The following is a 17,906-nucleotide window of genomic DNA, read 5'->3' as shown; positions in this document are numbered from 1 at the left end:
GTAGAAAGGTCTTGGTCCATTCATTGGCCACAGCTAGAAACCAAAGTTATAGTGGGTAGTGGGCATAGTATGGACAAGTAACCCAGCTGGCCTTCAGGATTTGGTGGAGAATTGCACATGGCAGGCTGCCTCATGTTCAATTTTTGGAGGTAAGATTTGGCCGAAAGGCCACAACTTGTGACCAAAAGACATGCAAATTTCTCGATGACTGGAATGAGTGATGAGTATGATGACCACCCTTTTACTCCATCTTTTGATTTTTCTTTCTTTTCTTTCTTTTCGTATCACAAATAAATGTACGAGTGCATCATGACCAAGCGTAGAGATCTTTCTTGTACGTGTCTGCTTATGAAGGACTTTCATGCAACGAGATGTTTTAGACCAATCACATATTATCATAACGTAAAGTTAAAATGTATAACAATGCATGTTTGACTTTAGATACTACACAATGATATTCTTTGTAAATAGTTTTTTTCTTTCTAAATGGTACAGTGTACTCTCGCTCCGTGCATTCATTATGCAATCATATTATCCAGCTCATTAATGGTGTACTCTCGCTCCATGCATTCATCATGCAACCATGTTATCCAGCTCATTAATGATGCACCTTATTCATCTAAGCATAGAGATTTTTGTGTCCGTATGAAGAAGAACTTTCATCTCATTATGACAGTATCTTAAATCAATTTCGTACTATCGTGATGAACTTGGAATATTGTCACTTGGTCATCTTTGTTGTAAGTAAGGTTCTCTTCTATGCAATGGGATGATGATTGTGCCAGTTTTTCAAATCAATTATATATGTACTATCATGCATGAAGTACAAAATGTAAAGAATGGACTCAGAAAATAGTTGTTTGGGCTATCTATTTACCTAAGATATCGACACAAGAGGATTTTATTGATCTGAGATACTATCACAATAAAATACTGTAGTAAGTTTCTCTAGTGTGTATGGTACGGTGTACCCTCGTGCACCCATCATTGCACTGTGCTTAGGCTTATAAATATAAACTTTCTGACCTTAACCTCACTTCCTGTAGCAGCCCTCTTGCCCGCTCTACAGTGGATACAGAGATTTTGAACCAGTGGTTTCCTCCTCCTCCACCAAAGGATTCAACTTTTGCTACTATGGTGGAAACTCAGACTCAGAAGCAGCAGAGCAACCCCATCAATGGCGTCAATGGGATCCACAACCACCACCATGACGAAGCAGATTTCGACCCAAGTGCCCCTCCTCCATTCAAGATAGCTGAGATCCGAGCTGCCATTCCCCAACACTGCTGGATCAAGGATCCATGGAGGTCTCTGACCTATGTTTTCAGGGATTTGTTTGCGATTTCTGCAATGGCAGCTGCTGCCATTTACTTGGAAAGTTGGTATCTTTGGCCTTTGTACTGGGCTGCTCAGGGAACCATGTTCTGGGCTGTCTTTGTTCTCGGACATGATTGGTAATTTTCCCTCACTCACTCACTCACTCACTTCATCCTCCATTTTCTGTACATTTTTCTGCATCTGTTTGCTTCTAATGTGGTTGGTTTTTGGATTGAACAGTGGCCATGGAAGCTTTTCAGACAGTAGAATTCTGAACAGTGTTGTGGGGCATATATTGCATTCTGCAATTCTTGTACCTTATAATGGATGGTGGGTTCCTCGTATATCTCTTTGCTTCATAACCTGCTTCAAATGATTTTTTTTCGTGAAGTGATTTTCGTGCTCCAGTTTTATCTCCCCTGCATTTCTCCCGTTTGTTCTAGCCTGTGGATTGAATAAATCGAAAGAGAATAAATGATGGAAACAAGAGGAGTGCACAAGAAAACGAGAGTGTGAAAATCACTACCGTGTTATTTCTTTATATTTTTGACCTTTTAGCCTTTCCTTTTGAAAATGTTGTTGATTTTTTAATCTGATTTAAATTTTTACATTTTCATGTGATTTCTCCAGGAGAATTAGCCACAGAACTCACCATCAGAACCATGGACATGTTGAGAACGATGAGTCATGGGTTCCTGTAAGTGCTTCTCTTAATTCAAACTGTTTCATCTATTATTAATCATAATGCTCTTACTTTGCACAACAGAAATAATTAGTTCTGGAATCTACCTAGTTTGGGAGTGAGGTGCTTAAAAAAAAAGAACCTATGAAAAAAAGGGTTTTAGGTGTTTGGTAAACTGAAAAAAAATGGCTTATTTTGGAAGCTGCTGTGAGAATAAGCTGAAATCAAAGGAAAAAGCTGAAGCTGCTATTTGCAGCTTTGGAAAACTGGCTTTTTTTCAAAGCACATGGAGCTACAGTGCTCATTTAATGAAAAAACCCACTATCAGACTGCTTTTTTTTCCAAAAGCACTTTTACAAAAAAGTTTACCAAACGCTCTACTGCTTTATTTCACAGCCGCTTATTCTCACAGCACAGCCGCTTATTCTCACAGCAGCTTTTTTTCAAAGCACAGCAATACCAAACCAGCCCGCTGATGCTGCTTTACTTAATTTTCAATTAGTAATTGATTAACCTGTATGTTTGTTGTTATCTTTTTGGATATAGTTGACTGAGAAGGTTTATTCGAGTCTCGATGAAAGTACCCTGAAATTCAGATTCAGTGTGCCTTACCCCATTTTTGCATATCCTTTCTATCTGGTGAGAAAAAACCATCTTTTATTGCTCATACGTTTTTTGAAGAGTGATTTTCGCGCTCCCCTTTTCTCCCCTTTTCTCCCTTTTGTTCGAGCCTATTGATTGAAGAAATCAAAGAAGAATCAAGGGCAAGAAACAAGAGGAGTGCAGGCGAAGAAAACTGAGTGTCGTGTAATGTTTAGGTCCAAAATTGTGTGTTTCTGATGGTTCATGAAGCTAAATTTTGCCTCTTTTTTCGGTTGGGTTGCCTTTCGCTATCAGTGGACTAGAAGTCCAGGAAAGCAAGGTTCTCATTTCAATCCGTACAGTGACTTGTTTGCCCCAAATGAAAGGAGAGATGTGATAACATCAACTACTTGCTTGACTATGATGGTTTCCCTGCTTGTTTATCTGTCATTTGTCGTAGGCCCTGTCCAAATCCTCAAGCTTTATGGTGTCCCTTACTGGGTTAGTCCAATTTTTCTTCCTGATAAGTTGCACTTACCTGCAGACAGTTTTTTTTTTTTTCCTTATTCTCGTCAACTTCGGCTTGCAGATTTTCGTAATGTGGTTGGACATGGTCACATATTTGCATCACCATGGTTATGACGAAAAACTTCCTTGGTACCGCGGCAAGGTAAAACTGATACATTAACCCTACTACGTTGATCATACATGCTGCAAGTGAAGATCGTATCGGAAGGGTTAAATCAATTAAGACTCTTAATTAAGAAGCTCTATTTCCTCTCATGGTTTTAATTCTGCAGGAATGGAGTTACCTACGAGGAGGCCTCACAACCATTGATCGCGATTATGGAATGTTCAACAACATCCACCATGACATCGGCACTCATGTTATCCATCATCTCTTCCCTCAAATCCCACACTACCACCTAAGGGAAGCAGTATGTTACTTGCCATGCTCTTCCCCACTTAAAACAAATTAACCTTCTATTCACAATTTACAGATATTAGCCCTGCTTGTTGATTCTAATGGTTGCATTCACATGATTATATTGCAGACCGACGAAGCTAAACCGGTTTTGGGGAAGTACTACCGGGAGCCGAAGAAATCCGGGCCGTTTCCGGTTCACTTGATTGATAATCTGTTGTCAAGCATGAGCATTGATCACTATGTTAGTGACACCGGAGACATTGTATACTACCAGACAGACCCCAAGCTGTTCAAAAGCCTCAAGGGCAAGTCCAATTGACTTTTCTTTTTTTGGGGTTAGCTCAATTGGGAAGGCAGATATGAATTGTTTTCTGTATTGCATTATCTCCCTAAAACCTTGAGAAGGATACTTGTATTTGGTGATTTGTTTAGTTTCTAGCAAATAAACAATAAACAAGATTGTTAGTTTGCCTCGTCCCGTGAGTTATCCTATCCAAGCTAATTTTAGACAACAAACAAGGCCAAAGAGTAGATGAAATCGCAAGAAAACACAAAATATTTTTCTTCACCACCCCCCTAAAGTTTTTCACATGAAGTGTAGTCGTGAATAATGTGTTGCATTTTTATTTTTTAAATTTAGAGATATGGTATGATGTTATGTGGGTGAGGGGAAAAAAAAAAAACAAGAAGATTTGGTTTGTATGAAATTACATTACTGCCGATGATTTTATTTTGTGATATAAAATCAAATTGTTTTTTCATCATTTTTTTGTTGATAAAAAATGTTTTATTAATAGGTACACTAGCAATCAATACGCACGCGTGTACAATTAAGTTTGTTTTTTAATTTACTGAAATTTATAATGACTAAGAATAGCAATTGAAAAATAAAAAAAAAAAAAAAGAAAAAGAGACTGATCCATGCTGCTCTCTGTTCTCCATCTTCCAACATGTTTCACACTGTACCAAAGCCACCTCCCCCACCTTCCCCTTCCTTCCCCACTCGTACATCCCCACTTCTCATCGCCCCCAACTATACCCACCAAATCCCCAGCGCCAATCACTTCAATTGCAGATGCGAATCTTTTAAGTTAATTTTAATTTTTAAATAAGACTGTTATTATTACCTTGAGGTTCAAGTAAAAAACAGTAAAATTCGTTTTCATGTAATTATTGAATTGCCCATAATTTTTATTTATGTTCAGTTTTAATTAAAAGGTTAGCATGGTAATTTTTATTGTGTTTTGGTTGATAATAAAAGTTTTATTAATATGTAGTTTAGATTAGATAAAGAGAGAAAGCAAAAAGGCGAAACTTTCATAATATCCAAATTACTCTTCTCCCATTAGAATTTCAAAAAAAAAAAATCATAAGAAAACCTACATATTAGGACTATGGGTGGTTACGTTTATTATTTTTTAAAATATATTTGAATGAAAATAATAATATCTACCATAAATAAAACTAAAAAAAATATTAAACAATAAAAAAAAAGTCAATTGCTAAACACTTAAGGGTGTGAAGAGATTTGTGTATATTTAGGATTCGAACGCAGAGGCGCAGGAGAAAGGTGGTGCAGAAGCAGAGGTGAAGTGGTTAGGATCGAGAGGTTGTTAGACAAATGACGATAAAATCATGATGAGAAAACTATTTATGTATTTCTTTAATCAACAAGGTAACATTCTGGTTCATATATATCCAAGTAAGAGATCCTTCCTTCTAGCTAATGACAGCTCATCTAACTAATTACAGTTAGGAAAACTAACAGAAAATAATCAACTTGGTTTACAATGCTACCCTTAATGTGTCCAAAGAATATGTGTCTAAAGATAAAAATTGGGTGCCCAAACAACACTCTGACCGGACCCACAACTTGAGTGCAGAATTCGATAAAGCATATCTCAAAAGGTCCAAATAACCATCTTCCTCTCTCTCTCATATCTGTAGAGTGCAGCAATGGATCGATCACAGATTGTTCTGCTAGGGTTTTCACCACCATCATCACTTCCAGCTTCCGGAGAAATCTGAGAATTCTTCTTGCAGGTATTTTCCAAACTAAAGTTATCTTTAATTAAAAAGTCAATAAACTGTTAATTGTCAAATGGTAATTAAGCTCAAGAAACACTCTTTGGCGTATTACAGTAAGGTGTTATTTTCCATTAAATTTAAATTTAATCCTTGGGTTAAGCAGTTAAGCATCTGTAATTGTCACCCACGAACCCCTCATTACTTAATTAACTATACTACTGCATTATAATTTGTTTTCGTAATCCAACTCTGATGGCTAATTATTTGTAATTGTCACCCACCAACACCTCATTACTTAATTATTTGTTCTAGTTGTCCAACTCTGATGGTTAAACAAATTCAACTTAAAACTTGAAATAAATAGTCACTTGAATTTTTTTATGCATTATAATTTGACTATTTGGGTTTAATATATTAGAATTTGGAGAATTTTCAACTCAGTTAGCTGGATCCATGTATCAAGACAGCGTGTCCCCGTCTAATTTTTGTTGAATTCAAAGTTAGGATACGTAATATAATTGACTTGGCTTTTGCCTTGAAAACTATGATCTTGGTAGAGGAAGGACACTTGCACAACCATCCTGCCTTTCTTCTTCATATAAACTTTCCTATTTGTTTCACTAATCCACTGTCAGTTGATTCCAAACACTAAACATGGCTGATGCGATCGTTTCCGTGCTGCTAGAGCGGTTGGCTTCAGCAACTTTTCATTACATAGAAGATAAGGTGAAAAACGTTTTGGACGTTAAGAAATACGTTCAAGAATTCACTAGCAATCTCAAAGCTATTCAAGCTGTGCTTCATGACGCAGAGCGAAGGCAAGTGGAGGACGAAAGTGTGAGAAACTGGTTGGATAACCTCAAGGAAATATCTTACCAGATGGGGGATGTGCTGGACGAGTGGAACTATGAGATTCTGAGGCAACAGGTTGAGAAGCAAGAAAGAGAAGGTGCAGCTGCTCTTGTTCCTGAAAAGAAGGTCAGATTTTCTATTTCCTCTGGTTGCTTTTGTTTTGGCCAAGTCAGTCAGGTCTTTCTTCATGATGACATTGCTGCTAGGATAAAAGAGCTGAATGAGAGTTTAACTTTGATTTATAAGCAAAGAAAAATGTATGGGTTTCACATAGAGAAAGGCACTCAACGACTTGAACAACGGATAACTTCGTCTTTCGTTGATGTATCTAACATCTTTGGACGAGAAAACGAAAAACATGTTTTGATAACAAAGTTGTTGACTGATAGTAGTGAACAAGGGAGGGGGACCTTTATCATCCCTATTGTAGGGATGGGAGGAATGGGCAAAACAACTTTGGCCCAACTAGTATATAATGATCCCAAAGTTAAAGCCCATTTTGAAAAGAGAATATGGGTTTGTGTCTCAGATCCTTTCGAGGAGATTAAGATTGCCACAGCTATTATTGGTAATGACCCCCCAAGTTCAAATGAGTTGGACGATGTCTTGCAGCGTGTGTCTAAATTCATTGAGGGCAAAAGGTTTCTCCTTGTCCTTGATGATGTGTGGACCCAAGACCGTGAAAAGTGGGAGCAATTAGAGGTACCATTGATCCAAAGTGGTGCTAAAGGCAGTAGAATATTGGTGACAACAAGAAAACATGAGGTTGCTGATATGATGAGAGCAACAAGTCACATGATCAGTATGGGAGAATTGGGTGAACAATTTTGTTTGTTAATCTTCAATCACATGGCCTTTTTTGGAAAGGAAGTCAACGAGTCCAATAAGTTTGAAGATATTAGTCATGAAATTGTAAAGAAGTGTAAGGGTTTGCCTCTTGCTGCAAAGACTTTAGGTAGTCTGATGCGCAACAAGAGAACACGGAGAGAATGGCAAGATGTTTTGAGAAGTAAAATATGGGATCTAGAAGATGTCGAGCAAAAAGTTTTCCAACCACTGTTACTAAGTTATTATGATTTGACCCCAACAGTTAAATGTTGCCTATTATATTGTGCTGTTTTTCCTAAAGATTATGAGTTTGACAGAGATTGTTTGATTAATCTCTGGATGGCACAAGATTACCTTAATTCGAAAGGGAATAAAGATAAGGGAATGATTGGTCAAACATATTTTGATAACTTAGTAGCACGCTCTTTTTTTCAAGATTTTGAGAAAGATCGTGGTAGTGATAAAGTCGTAAGTTGCAAAATGCATGATATTGTGCATGACTTTCTACATTTTCTCACCAAGGATGAATGCTTGATTATTGAGGGTGAGGGTGCCACCAATGAAATACCAGTATTGGGTGATAAGGTTCGCCATTTGACCTTAGCTTCAGTACCCAAGGGTCCACTTTCACCAGCTATCTCATCTTCCAATTGCAAAAATCTACGCACACTCACAACTTTTAAATCAAAAATAACTGCAATAAGCTCAGATTTTATTTTGCAATTGAAATGTCTTAGGACATTAATTTTGAGTGGTGAATGGATAGGTTATACTTACGTCAAAGAACTCCCAGAGGAGATTGGACAATTGATACATTTGAAGCATATTGATTTGTCTTATAATAGTAGTTTGGAGAAATTACCGGATGCTATATGTGAATTGTACAATTTGTGTACCTTGCGCCTTTTCTATTGTGTCACACTCGAAGAACTACCTGATAACATGGGAAAATTGATTAGCTTAAAATATCTTTATATTGAAGGATGTCTTTCTCTCGAGTACTTACCAAAAGGGATTGGGAGGTTATCAAGTTTGCAAACACTGGATATGTATATTGTGTGTTGCGATGACAAGGAAGAAACATTACAATTTGAAGATCTGAGAACCTTGAAACTTCAGGGTAGTCTTGTCGTACAGGTTTCTGGGGATGTAAAAGATGTGAGGGAGGTTGAGAAAGCTCAGTTGTGGGAACAAAACCAACTTTTTCATCTCGGAATAGATTGTAGAGATGTGCACTACAAGCAGACAAAAAGCAATGTAGAAATATTGAATGTCTTACGACCGCACAAAGATTTGGAAGCTTTGGACATTCTTGGGTATACTGGGACCACCTGGCCAATTTGGATGGCATCGTTAAACCACTTGAGAATCGTTACCATTGTTGGGTGGGAAAAGTGTGAACTTTTGCCTCCTCTTGGGAAACTTCCGTCCCTTGAAATACTGACCATAGATGGGATGCCAGGAGTGAGAAAGGTTGGTGGTGAATTTTTGGGAATAGGAGATCAAACATCATTCAAATCATCGCCATCATTATTCCCAAAATTGAAAGAACTCCGCCTTCGCAAAATGGGGAACTGGGAAGAGTGGGAAGGCGTGGAAGGGTGCAAGAAAGAAGAATCTGAAATTACAATCATGCCATGCCTTTCTTACTTAGAAATTTATTTCTGCCGTAACTTAAAGACACTGCCAGACTTCCTTTGCAAAGTACCACTACAGAATCTTATCGTCAACAGATGCTCGAGCATCCTTGAAAAGCGTTGCGAAGAAGGCAGTGGAGAGGAGTGGCCCAAGATTTCTCATATCCCAAACATCCATTTTCTATCCGAACGGAGGGCTCCAAATCTAATGCATCCTGAAACTAGAAATTGGCGGACCCTGGAGCTTATTTCAGAGTACGAACCCTGAAATACCAATCTCGTCTACTTCTTCTGGTAATAGAACTATTATGTAGATATTTATGTATGAGATTATTAATAGTCACTGCCATTAAATTTGTTTTCTTATTTTTCTTTTAAATCTTCATATGATCTCTGGACATGATTTGTTAAAGGAGCCATGTCGATCAAGCGGTGACTCGCTAGGCATAATCTTCTTATGGCACATGATGATCATCAAGTTTAAATTGTCCTGTACTCCTGTGGGGATATGTATGATCAGGAGCAATGCCGCACTTAGTCCCAACATCTTCTTACTGCAATCCGAGGATTACTGATGCTGATGGGTAATTTCTTCAAATATCAAACCATGATTTGATTTAAGCTCTGGGTTTGTCTCACTTTCTTGTATCCTTTTTGTTTTCGTTTCTAGAGGGGTAAGGTTTATGTCCCCCCTTCTTTTGCATGTTGTTTTTTCTCCTTTTTTTATTGAACTACGAAGGGTTAGGTTTATGTCCTCCCTTCTTTTGCATGTTTTTTATCTTTTTTTCTTGTACTATGAGGGTTTATGTTTATGTCTCCCTCTGACTAGGTGTGATTTCTTTTTTCGTTATCAATAAAAAATTTCTCGTACCGTCGAGGTTTTCTAAAAAAAAATAATAATAAAAGTAATTTTGACTTTGTATGCACGAGCGTTCTTAACGACTTAAGTAATGTTGTATTTATCGTTCTATCTACGAAGAGTTTATCGGTTTTTCTCTCTTTGCTATCAATGGATGTCATACTCTTCGTCCTCCTTTCTTTCTTTTTCTTTTTTTAAAATTTTTTTTTTCAGTTTATTAAATTCTCTATTATATCAAATCAAATGTAACTTGTAAAGGTTTAATTTTGGTTTATTTGTAAACTTGTTTGGGTATCCAAACCAATGTTTTTTTTTCATTTGTTAGGCAAGCAATTTTGTTTAAGGAATGAATACCTTAACCAACTGAATTTCAAGCTTCTTACATATCAAAATTCCTTCATAAAATTGCTATATAATTCTCCAAAGAAAACGATTGTCTAGCAAGACATATGTAACTCAAGTAGGTAAGAGCGTTTACCTTTAATGAGGTAATTTTCACTCTTTTTAGCTTCATGCATCTGTCTTTATTTTTTATCGTCATATTGAATAAATCAAACAAAATTAACGGACTGAATTAAACAGGGTTGTATGAAGCTACAAACGGTGTGTGTGTATCATTTTCCTATCTTTAAATCATTATGTCTCCCTCCATTGTTCATATTCGTCTAAAATGAGAAAAATGACCATCAATGTGCTAGTTATGGGCCAGAAGCCCAAAGTTTCCTTGAGGCCAGCAAGCTGGTTCCGGTTGCTCAAGTTGGAGTTTCAAGCTCGCATCGCATACTTGGTTAGTAGGTTCAAAGGCTTCGAGCTAGGAGTTGTGATGAATTGTCACTGTTATACAACACAAGACACATCAATAGAATGTTTTGTGGATAGTTGTAATGAACAGTTCCCCATCCAGGTTCGCGTTCGTCTCAATTTCTCAACCATTTCGTTTCTCTGAGCATTTTTTTTCCCTTTGATTTTTGAAAAATTTGGAATTTCGATAGATTTGATTGGAATAAAATTTAGGGTTTTTTTTATGGATTTCTTAGTGTTCATTGCGAATTGTTTAATCAAATTCAAATTTGAATCTCGAAATTTGGTTGTTCGGTTAGATTATGTTCAATTCACCGTACTTGTTCTATTTCAATATGAATTTGATTGTTTGAATTTGAAATTTTTGTTTGGTTCCGAGAAAATGTGCAATTAGAAACGAAAACTCCATATATGATGGGATTTGCATATTTATGTTGAAATTTGAAAGTTACAAAACTTTCTCATCTCTTCACCCACTCGAATTTTCCCAAATTTTTCGTTATTTTTCAATTCTCAAGTGTATTTCTAATGGAAATTGTGAAATTAGTATTTTCTCTTTTTCGCAGAAATCCAAGCTTGAAACAAAATGACTGGGCGTGGCAAAGGAGGGGCAAAACGTCACTATAAGGTTCTCCGCGACAACATCCAGGGCATCACCAAGCCGGCCATCCGCCGTTTGGCTCGCAGAGGCGGTGTGAAGCGTATCAGCAGCTTGATCTACGAGGAGACACATGGCGTGCTCAAGATCTTCTTGGAGAACGTTATCATAGACGTCGTGACATACACTGAGCATGCTAGCCACAAGACCGTGACCTATGCGCTCAAGAGGCAGGGCAGGACCCTCCACGAATGTGGCCTATGCGCTCAAGAGGCAGGGTAGGACCCTCTACAGCTGGCAACAGTGGCAAGTTAGAGTTGATTGTGTCGGCCACTTGAAAGGTGCGATCGCTTTAGAGCTGGAAAGTGATTTGTTTTATTGGTCGAAGAGCTGGAAAGTGATTCATTACAGGAAAGGGCAACCGAAAGAAGACAACAAGGGTTGATAAATAAAAAGATGACAACGAGGGCAACTTAAGGGCATAGGGTTCGATTCACACAATGTGATTGCGAGTGTATACACGTAAGAGATTAGTTTCTTCTTTCCACATTGTAATATTTTAAACAAATCTAATTTGCGAGAGTTATGATGAATTTTGTTTTATTTTATTTTAAATGTTATCAGCCACTTAAAGGCATAGGTCTTGGTTTATTAGCAATCTTAGTTGTTGCTTGAACAATGAACATGATCGCAAACTATGTAATTTGTTTTATTTTATTTTAAATGTTATCGTTTTTATATTAACCACTTGTTAAGGAGACTCTCTCAAAACAACATGTTTCACATTTGTTACTATTTCATTTAATTTACTCTCCACTGCTTTGAGCTGTAAAATCCCTTAAGTTTATAAAAAGTGAAATTTTCAAAATATCCTTAAATTTAACATTTCTTTTAGGAGTTAAAGCGAGATAAAATCAGTTTCAAAGAGAAAATTATATTACATTAAACTTAATTAATGATACTAATTGAGTTTAATGTATTATAATTCACTAATTTGAGAGATTTTTTAATGTGCTCGGAACACAGAGTAGTACATCACGTGTCTTATAAGTGATGAGATTTTTGTGTTAAAAAAATTAATACCATAAAAAATAAAATTCCTCACCACTTATCTAAGAACACGTGATGTACCGCTCTGTGTTCTGGGCATACTGAAAAATTTCTCCACTAATTGAGTTTAATGTATTATAATTTGAGCTGGATTCTTGTATCAGGACAGGGTGTCCCCATCTAATAATTTTCGTTGAACTCAAATATAATTGAGTCTTGACTTGGAGTTTGCCTTGAAAACTATAAACTTGGTAAAGGAAAGGCACTTGCACAACCACCCTGCCTTTCTTCTTCATACCTACTTCCCTACTTGTTTCAGTAATCCACTGTTAGTTGATTCCAAACACTAAACATGGCTGATGCGATCGTTTCCGTGCTGCTAGAGCGGTTGGCTTCAGCAACTTTTCATTACATAGAAGATAAGGTGGAAAATGTTTTGAACGTTAAGAAATATGTTCAAGAATTCACTAGCAATCTCAAAGCTATTCAAGCTGTGCTTCAGGACGCAGAGCGAAGGCAAGTGGAGGACGAAAGTGTGAGAAACTGGTTGGATAGCCTCAAGGAAATATCTTACCAGATGGGGGATGTGCTGGACGAGTGGAACTATGACCTTCTGAGGCAACAGGTTGAGAAGCAAGAAAGAGAAGGCGCAGCTGCTCTTGTTCCTGAAAAGAAGGTCAGATTTTCTGTTTCCTCTGGTTGTTTTTGTTTTGGCCAAGTCAGTCAGGTCTTTATTCGTCATGATATTGCTGCTAGGATAAAAGAGCTGAATGAGAGTTTAACTTTGATTTATAATCAAAGAAAAAGGTATGGGTTTCACATAGAGAAAGGCACTCAACGACTTGAACGACGGTTAACTTCGTCTTTCGTTGATGTATCTTACATCTTTGGACGAGAAAACGAAAAAGATGTTTTGATAACAAAGTTGTTGACTGATAGTAGTGAACAAGGGAGGGGAACCCTTATCATCCCTATTGTAGGGATGGGAGGAATGGGCAAAACAACTTTGGCACAACTAGTATATAATGATCCCAAAGTTAAAACCCATTTTGAAAAGAGAACATGGGTTTGTGTGTCAGATCCTTTGGAGGAGATTAAGATTGCCAAAGCTATTATTGGTAATAATCCCCCAAGTTCAAATGAGTTGGACGATGTCTTACGATCTGTGTCTGCATCCATTGAGGGCAAAACGTTTCTCCTTGTCCTTGATGTGTAGACTCGAGACCGTAAAAAGTGGGAACAATTAGAGGCAGCATTGATTCAAAGCGGTGCTAAAGGCAGTAGAATAGTGGTGACAACAAGACAGCATGAGGTTGCTGATATGATGAGAGCAAAAAGTCACATGATCAGTATGGGAGAATTGAGTGAACAATTTTGTTTATCAATCTTCAATCACATGGCCTTTTACGGTAAGGAAGTCAACAAGTCCAATAAGTTTGAAGATATTAGTCAGGAAATTGTAAAGAAGTGTAAAGGTTTGCCTCTTGCTGCCCAAACTTTAGGTAGTCTGATGCACAACAAGACAACACGGAGAGAATGGCAAGATGTTTTGAGCAGTAAAATGTGGGGTCTAAAAGATGTCGAGCAAGAAGTTTTCCAACCACTATTACTAAGTTATTATGATTTGGCCCCAGAAGTTAAATGTTGCCTATTATATTGTGCTATTTTTCCTAAAGATTATCAGTTTGACAGAGATTGTTTGATTAATCTTTGGATGGCACAAGATTATCGTAATTCTCTGGATGGCCAAGCATATTTTGATAACTTAGTAGCACGTTCTTTTTTCCAAGATTTTGAGAAAGATCGTGGCAGTGGTAAAGTTGTAAGTTGCAAAATGCATGATATTGTGCATGACTTTCTACAATTTCTCACCAAGAATGAATGCTTGATTATTGAGGGTGAGGGTGAGGGTGCTACCAATGAAATAGCAGTATTGGGTGATAAGGTTCGCCATTTGACCTTAGCTTCAGTACCCAAAGGTCCACTTTCACAGCTATCTCATCTTCCAATTACAAAAATATGCGCACACTCACAACTTTTAAATGGAATATAACTACAATAAGCTCAGAGTTTATTTGCAATTGAAATGTCTTAGGACATTAAATTTGAGTGGTGACTTGGTGTATGGTAATGGCTTCGAAGAACTTCCAGAGGAGATTGGACAATTGATACATTTGAAGCATATTGATTTGTCTCTGAATAATAGTTTGAAGAAATTACCGGATGCTATTTGTGAATTATACAATTTGCGTACCTTGCGCCTTTTTTGTTGCAGCTCACTTGGAAAACTACCTGATAACATGGGAAAATTGATTAGCTTAAAACATCTTTATATTGAAGGATGTTGTTTTCTCGAGTACTTACCAAAAGGGATTGGGAGGTTAACAAGTTTGCAGACACTGGATACGTTTGTTGTGTGTTGCGGTGACAAGGAAGAAGCATTACAATTTGAAGATCTGAGAACCTTGAACCTTCAGGGTAGTCTCGTCGTACAGCTTTCTGGGGATGTAAAAGATGTGAGTGAGGTTGAGAAAGCTCAGTTGTGGGATCAAAACCAACTTTTTCATCTCGGAATAGATTGTAGAGATATGCACTACAGGCAGACAAAAAGCAGTGTAGAAATATTGAATGTCTTACGACCGCACAAAGATTTGGAAACTTTGGACATTCTTGGGCATACTGGGAGCGCCTGGCCAATTTGGATGGCATCGTTAAACCACTTGAGAATCGTTACCATTGTATGGTGGGAAGAGTGTGAATTTTTGCCTCCTCTTGGGAAACTTCCGTCCCTTGAAATACTGACCATAGCTGAGATGCGCAGACTGAGAAAGGTTGGTGGTGAATTTTTGGGAATAGAAGATCAAACATCATTCAAATCATCGCCATTGTTATTCCCAAAATTGAAAGAACTCCGCCTTCGCAGAATGCTTAACTGGGAAGGGTGGGAAGGCGTGGAAGGGTGGAAGAAAGAAGAATCTGAAATTACAATCATGCCATGCCTTTCTTACTTCGAAATTAATTGCTGCCCTGATTTAAAGACAGTGCCAGACTTCCTTTGCAAAGTACAACTACAGAATCTTATCTTCAACACATGTTCGAGCATCTTTGAAAAGTGTTGCAAACAACGCAGTGGAGACGAGTGGCCTAAGATTTCTCATATCCCAAACATCCATTTTCTATCCGAAACGAGGACTCTAAATCCATTGCATCCTGAAAATAGAAATTGGCGGACCCTGGATTTTCATTCATGGTAGAGCTGTTGGTTATCAGAGGTGAACTATTATGTACATATTTATGTATGAGATTATCAATTGTCACTGCCATTGTATTGTTTACTTATTTTTCTTTTAAATCTTCAGATGATCTCTGGACATGATTTTGTTAAAGGAGCAATGCCGCACTTAGTCCCAACATCTTCTTACTGCAATCCGAGGATTACTGATGCATGGTTTGATTTAAGCTAGAGGGTTTGTTTCACTTTCTTGTATCTTTTTTGTTTTCGTTTCTAGAAGGGGTAGGGTTTTCTACTTGTTTGGCTCTGAACATGTTAGATTGGATCCTCGGGGTTGGACTATATTTTCTTATCGAAAGAATTTGCATTTGGTAGGGGGAATGCGGTAACAATGACGAAGATGTTGGAGGCTGCGTTTCCTGGAATCCATGTTGAACTTTCGAACTGTCCCCCGCCCCTTCCAAAGCGTGTGGTCAGCAAGCTGGTTCCGGGTACTCAAGTTGGAGTTTTTGGGATTATAATGGCGGGCGAGCATATATTTCCTATGTTGGGGATTACGACACCTCCTGCTTGGTATTATTCTCTTCGTGCAAATAGATTTGGTAACCATTGCATCCCCTTGGCTTCTAGGCAATGCATTGCAGTCCTTCCTCCAAGGCACTGGTGCTTTCGAAGTTTACCTCGATGAATTGGTGCGCAAACCCCTTTTTCTTCTTGCTGGGAGCTAGATTATCATTTCCTATTCGTTTAATTCCTTTTGCGAAAACAGCTATTGGCCTTTTCAATAACGCTCGTCTTTGATTGATGCACACGATTTACTGTTAGCTTAGTGTTAGCTTCTGTTCTCTTGTATATTGCAGGTTTTCTCTAGCTGAAGGAGGGAAGATTTCCGGGAGAGATTGAACTAAGAGTGCCATTGTGAGTAAGTTGAGTAGTTCAAGAATCCCAGACTCGGCTTTATGGTCCTAGTCTAGCAGCTTGATTGGAAAGTCCAAATGATTGTGGTTGGAGTTTCTGTATTTCGATTGTCTGATATTTATTGGTATGAGTAGATTGTTTAGATCTAATTCTATGGCCAGCACTAGCTCTAGATCAAATTTAGGAACAATACCTGATATTGTCAATGAAGAACAAAAATTTGAATTTCAAACAGACAGTAGTCTTGATTTTTCTGAATGGAATATCCCAAAAATATCTTCAAAAAATATTTATAAAAAGAAATGGGCATTAGCCTCTTTTAAAACTGAACATCATGTCAAAACGGTTGAACAAGCTTATGCTCTTAGTAAAGAACATGAAACTTGTCAATTGTTCATCCCAGAACAAATTAATTCCCATAGGAAAGATGGTCATAATTATATTCATATAGGATTAGTGCAAATTGCAGCTAAACCATTAACACGTAGAGGTCTTAATACCTCTATCCTTTTGTGTCTCTGCGATGCTAGATTCACTGACTTCAGTGATAGCATTCTCGGAATGATTGAATCCAGTCTCTGTAATGGACCTATCCATTTTGATTGCTTTCCAGATCTCACCATAAGTCTATCCGACCCACACATACTGAAAGCACTTACACTAAATATTAAAACTTCAGGATATAAAGTCCTCGAAGGAACACAGCCTTTGGCCTTAATTTACAGAATTTATTATAAAGTCACTGGCACAAATATGAACTTTCAGGCTTTAACCAAAAGTCCGAAGGATCATACTCTCTTGATCCAAACCAATCAAGAGAATGCCAATATTAAAATACCTAGAACCATTAGGTGGTCAGAAATCAATCTTCCTTCAGATTGGTGTCTGATAAATGAAAGCCGGCCAGTAGCCATCCAAAATAGTCTAGTCAATTTAGACAACATAGAACAATATTTTGACGGAACGGTTAAAATTAATTTTGATCGTCCTGCCAGAAAGTCTTGTGACTCCAATAGATCAATTAAATCTTTTGCTTCCAGTAGGAATTCTTTCTCTGGATCTATGCCAAACGATAGGCAAGGTCGAGACCAAGAATTAATCAACTCCTTAGCTAATAGAAAATTAAAATCAGTAGATACAGGCTCCTCAGTCACCCAGCAAGAATTAGTAAATGATCTTTTAAATTTTAAACTTCAATCACTTGAGACAAACGCTCAAGTAGTCCAGCCTACTTACCAATTCCCATCCATTCCTAATAAGGAAGAACAAACATCCCCAACTGCTTCTGACTTTGAGGCAGAACCAGTACATCACCAGCTATTGGTTTTAACCAGACAAGAACCTTTTAAATATGATCGTAAAAAACTATGTAGAGACATCGAAGCCTTAGAAAACGTCCCTCGACGAAACATCTTCAGAAGTAAGTATACTACTGAAGAAAAACTAAAAATCCATAAGGCATGGAAAAATTTCATGCAAACCAACAGACTTGAAATATTTTTCTTCGACTTCGTGGAAAAACATTATGAGTCCGAAAAACAAGTACAAGTAATAACCAAAGAAAATTGGCTCAAAGAAGACAAGACAATTGTCT

At 37.6% G+C, this 17,906-nt stretch overlaps 3 protein-coding genes and 1 long non-coding RNA gene across 7 annotated transcripts; all 4 read left to right on the top strand.

Moving 5' to 3' along the window:
* The first annotated feature begins 870 nt into the window (after positions 1-870).
* LOC103420048 (acyl-lipid omega-3 desaturase (cytochrome b5), endoplasmic reticulum-like) lies at positions 871-3,982 on the top strand. Its single transcript, XM_029099637.2, has 8 exons — positions 871-1,454; positions 1,558-1,647; positions 1,948-2,014; positions 2,546-2,638; positions 2,897-3,082; positions 3,171-3,251; positions 3,382-3,519; positions 3,637-3,982. Exons 1-8 carry the CDS (start codon positions 1,135-1,137, stop codon positions 3,826-3,828), a joined length of 1,167 nt encoding a protein of 388 aa, XP_028955470.2. The 5' UTR covers positions 871-1,134; the 3' UTR covers positions 3,829-3,982.
* A 1,405-nt stretch (positions 3,983-5,387) lies between these two features.
* Positions 5,388-9,759, top strand: LOC139194034 (putative disease resistance protein RGA3). Its single transcript, XM_070818183.1, has 3 exons — positions 5,388-5,552; positions 6,223-9,109; positions 9,268-9,759. The coding sequence occupies exons 2-3, from the start codon at positions 6,417-6,419 to the stop codon at positions 9,296-9,298; spliced, it is 2,724 nt and encodes a 907-aa protein (XP_070674284.1). The 5' UTR covers positions 5,388-5,552; positions 6,223-6,416; the 3' UTR covers positions 9,299-9,759.
* Positions 9,760-9,990: 231 nt separating this feature from the next.
* LOC108171367 (uncharacterized) lies at positions 9,991-11,791 on the top strand. The gene is made up of 2 exons (XR_011578727.1): positions 9,991-10,617; positions 11,081-11,791. It is a non-coding gene; the product is annotated as an uncharacterized lncRNA (long non-coding RNA).
* Positions 11,792-12,323: 532 nt separating this feature from the next.
* LOC103407708 (putative disease resistance protein RGA4) lies at positions 12,324-16,570 on the top strand. Of its 4 annotated transcripts, none has more exons than XM_070818180.1 (4): positions 12,324-15,434; positions 15,522-15,629; positions 15,770-16,086; positions 16,255-16,570. In XM_070818180.1, the coding sequence occupies exon 1, from the start codon at positions 12,515-12,517 to the stop codon at positions 13,376-13,378; it is 864 nt and encodes a 287-aa protein (XP_070674281.1). In that variant the 5' UTR covers positions 12,324-12,514; the 3' UTR covers positions 13,379-15,434; positions 15,522-15,629; positions 15,770-16,086; positions 16,255-16,570. The 4 variants fall into 4 exon arrangements, with proteins under 4 accessions (XP_070674281.1, XP_070674282.1, XP_070674283.1 ...); XM_070818181.1 differs by having other exon boundaries at positions 12,379-12,838; XM_070818182.1 differs by having other exon boundaries at positions 12,379-12,838; positions 15,522-15,646.
* Positions 16,571-17,906: the final 1,336 nt, after the last annotated feature.

Source organism: Malus domestica, chromosome 03 (assembly GCF_042453785.1).
Source record: "Malus domestica chromosome 03, GDT2T_hap1".
Taxonomy (NCBI): Eukaryota; Viridiplantae; Streptophyta; class Magnoliopsida; order Rosales; family Rosaceae; genus Malus; species Malus domestica.
The sequence above is the reverse complement of the archived record's forward strand: the minus strand, read 5'-3'. Positions and strand labels throughout refer to the sequence as shown.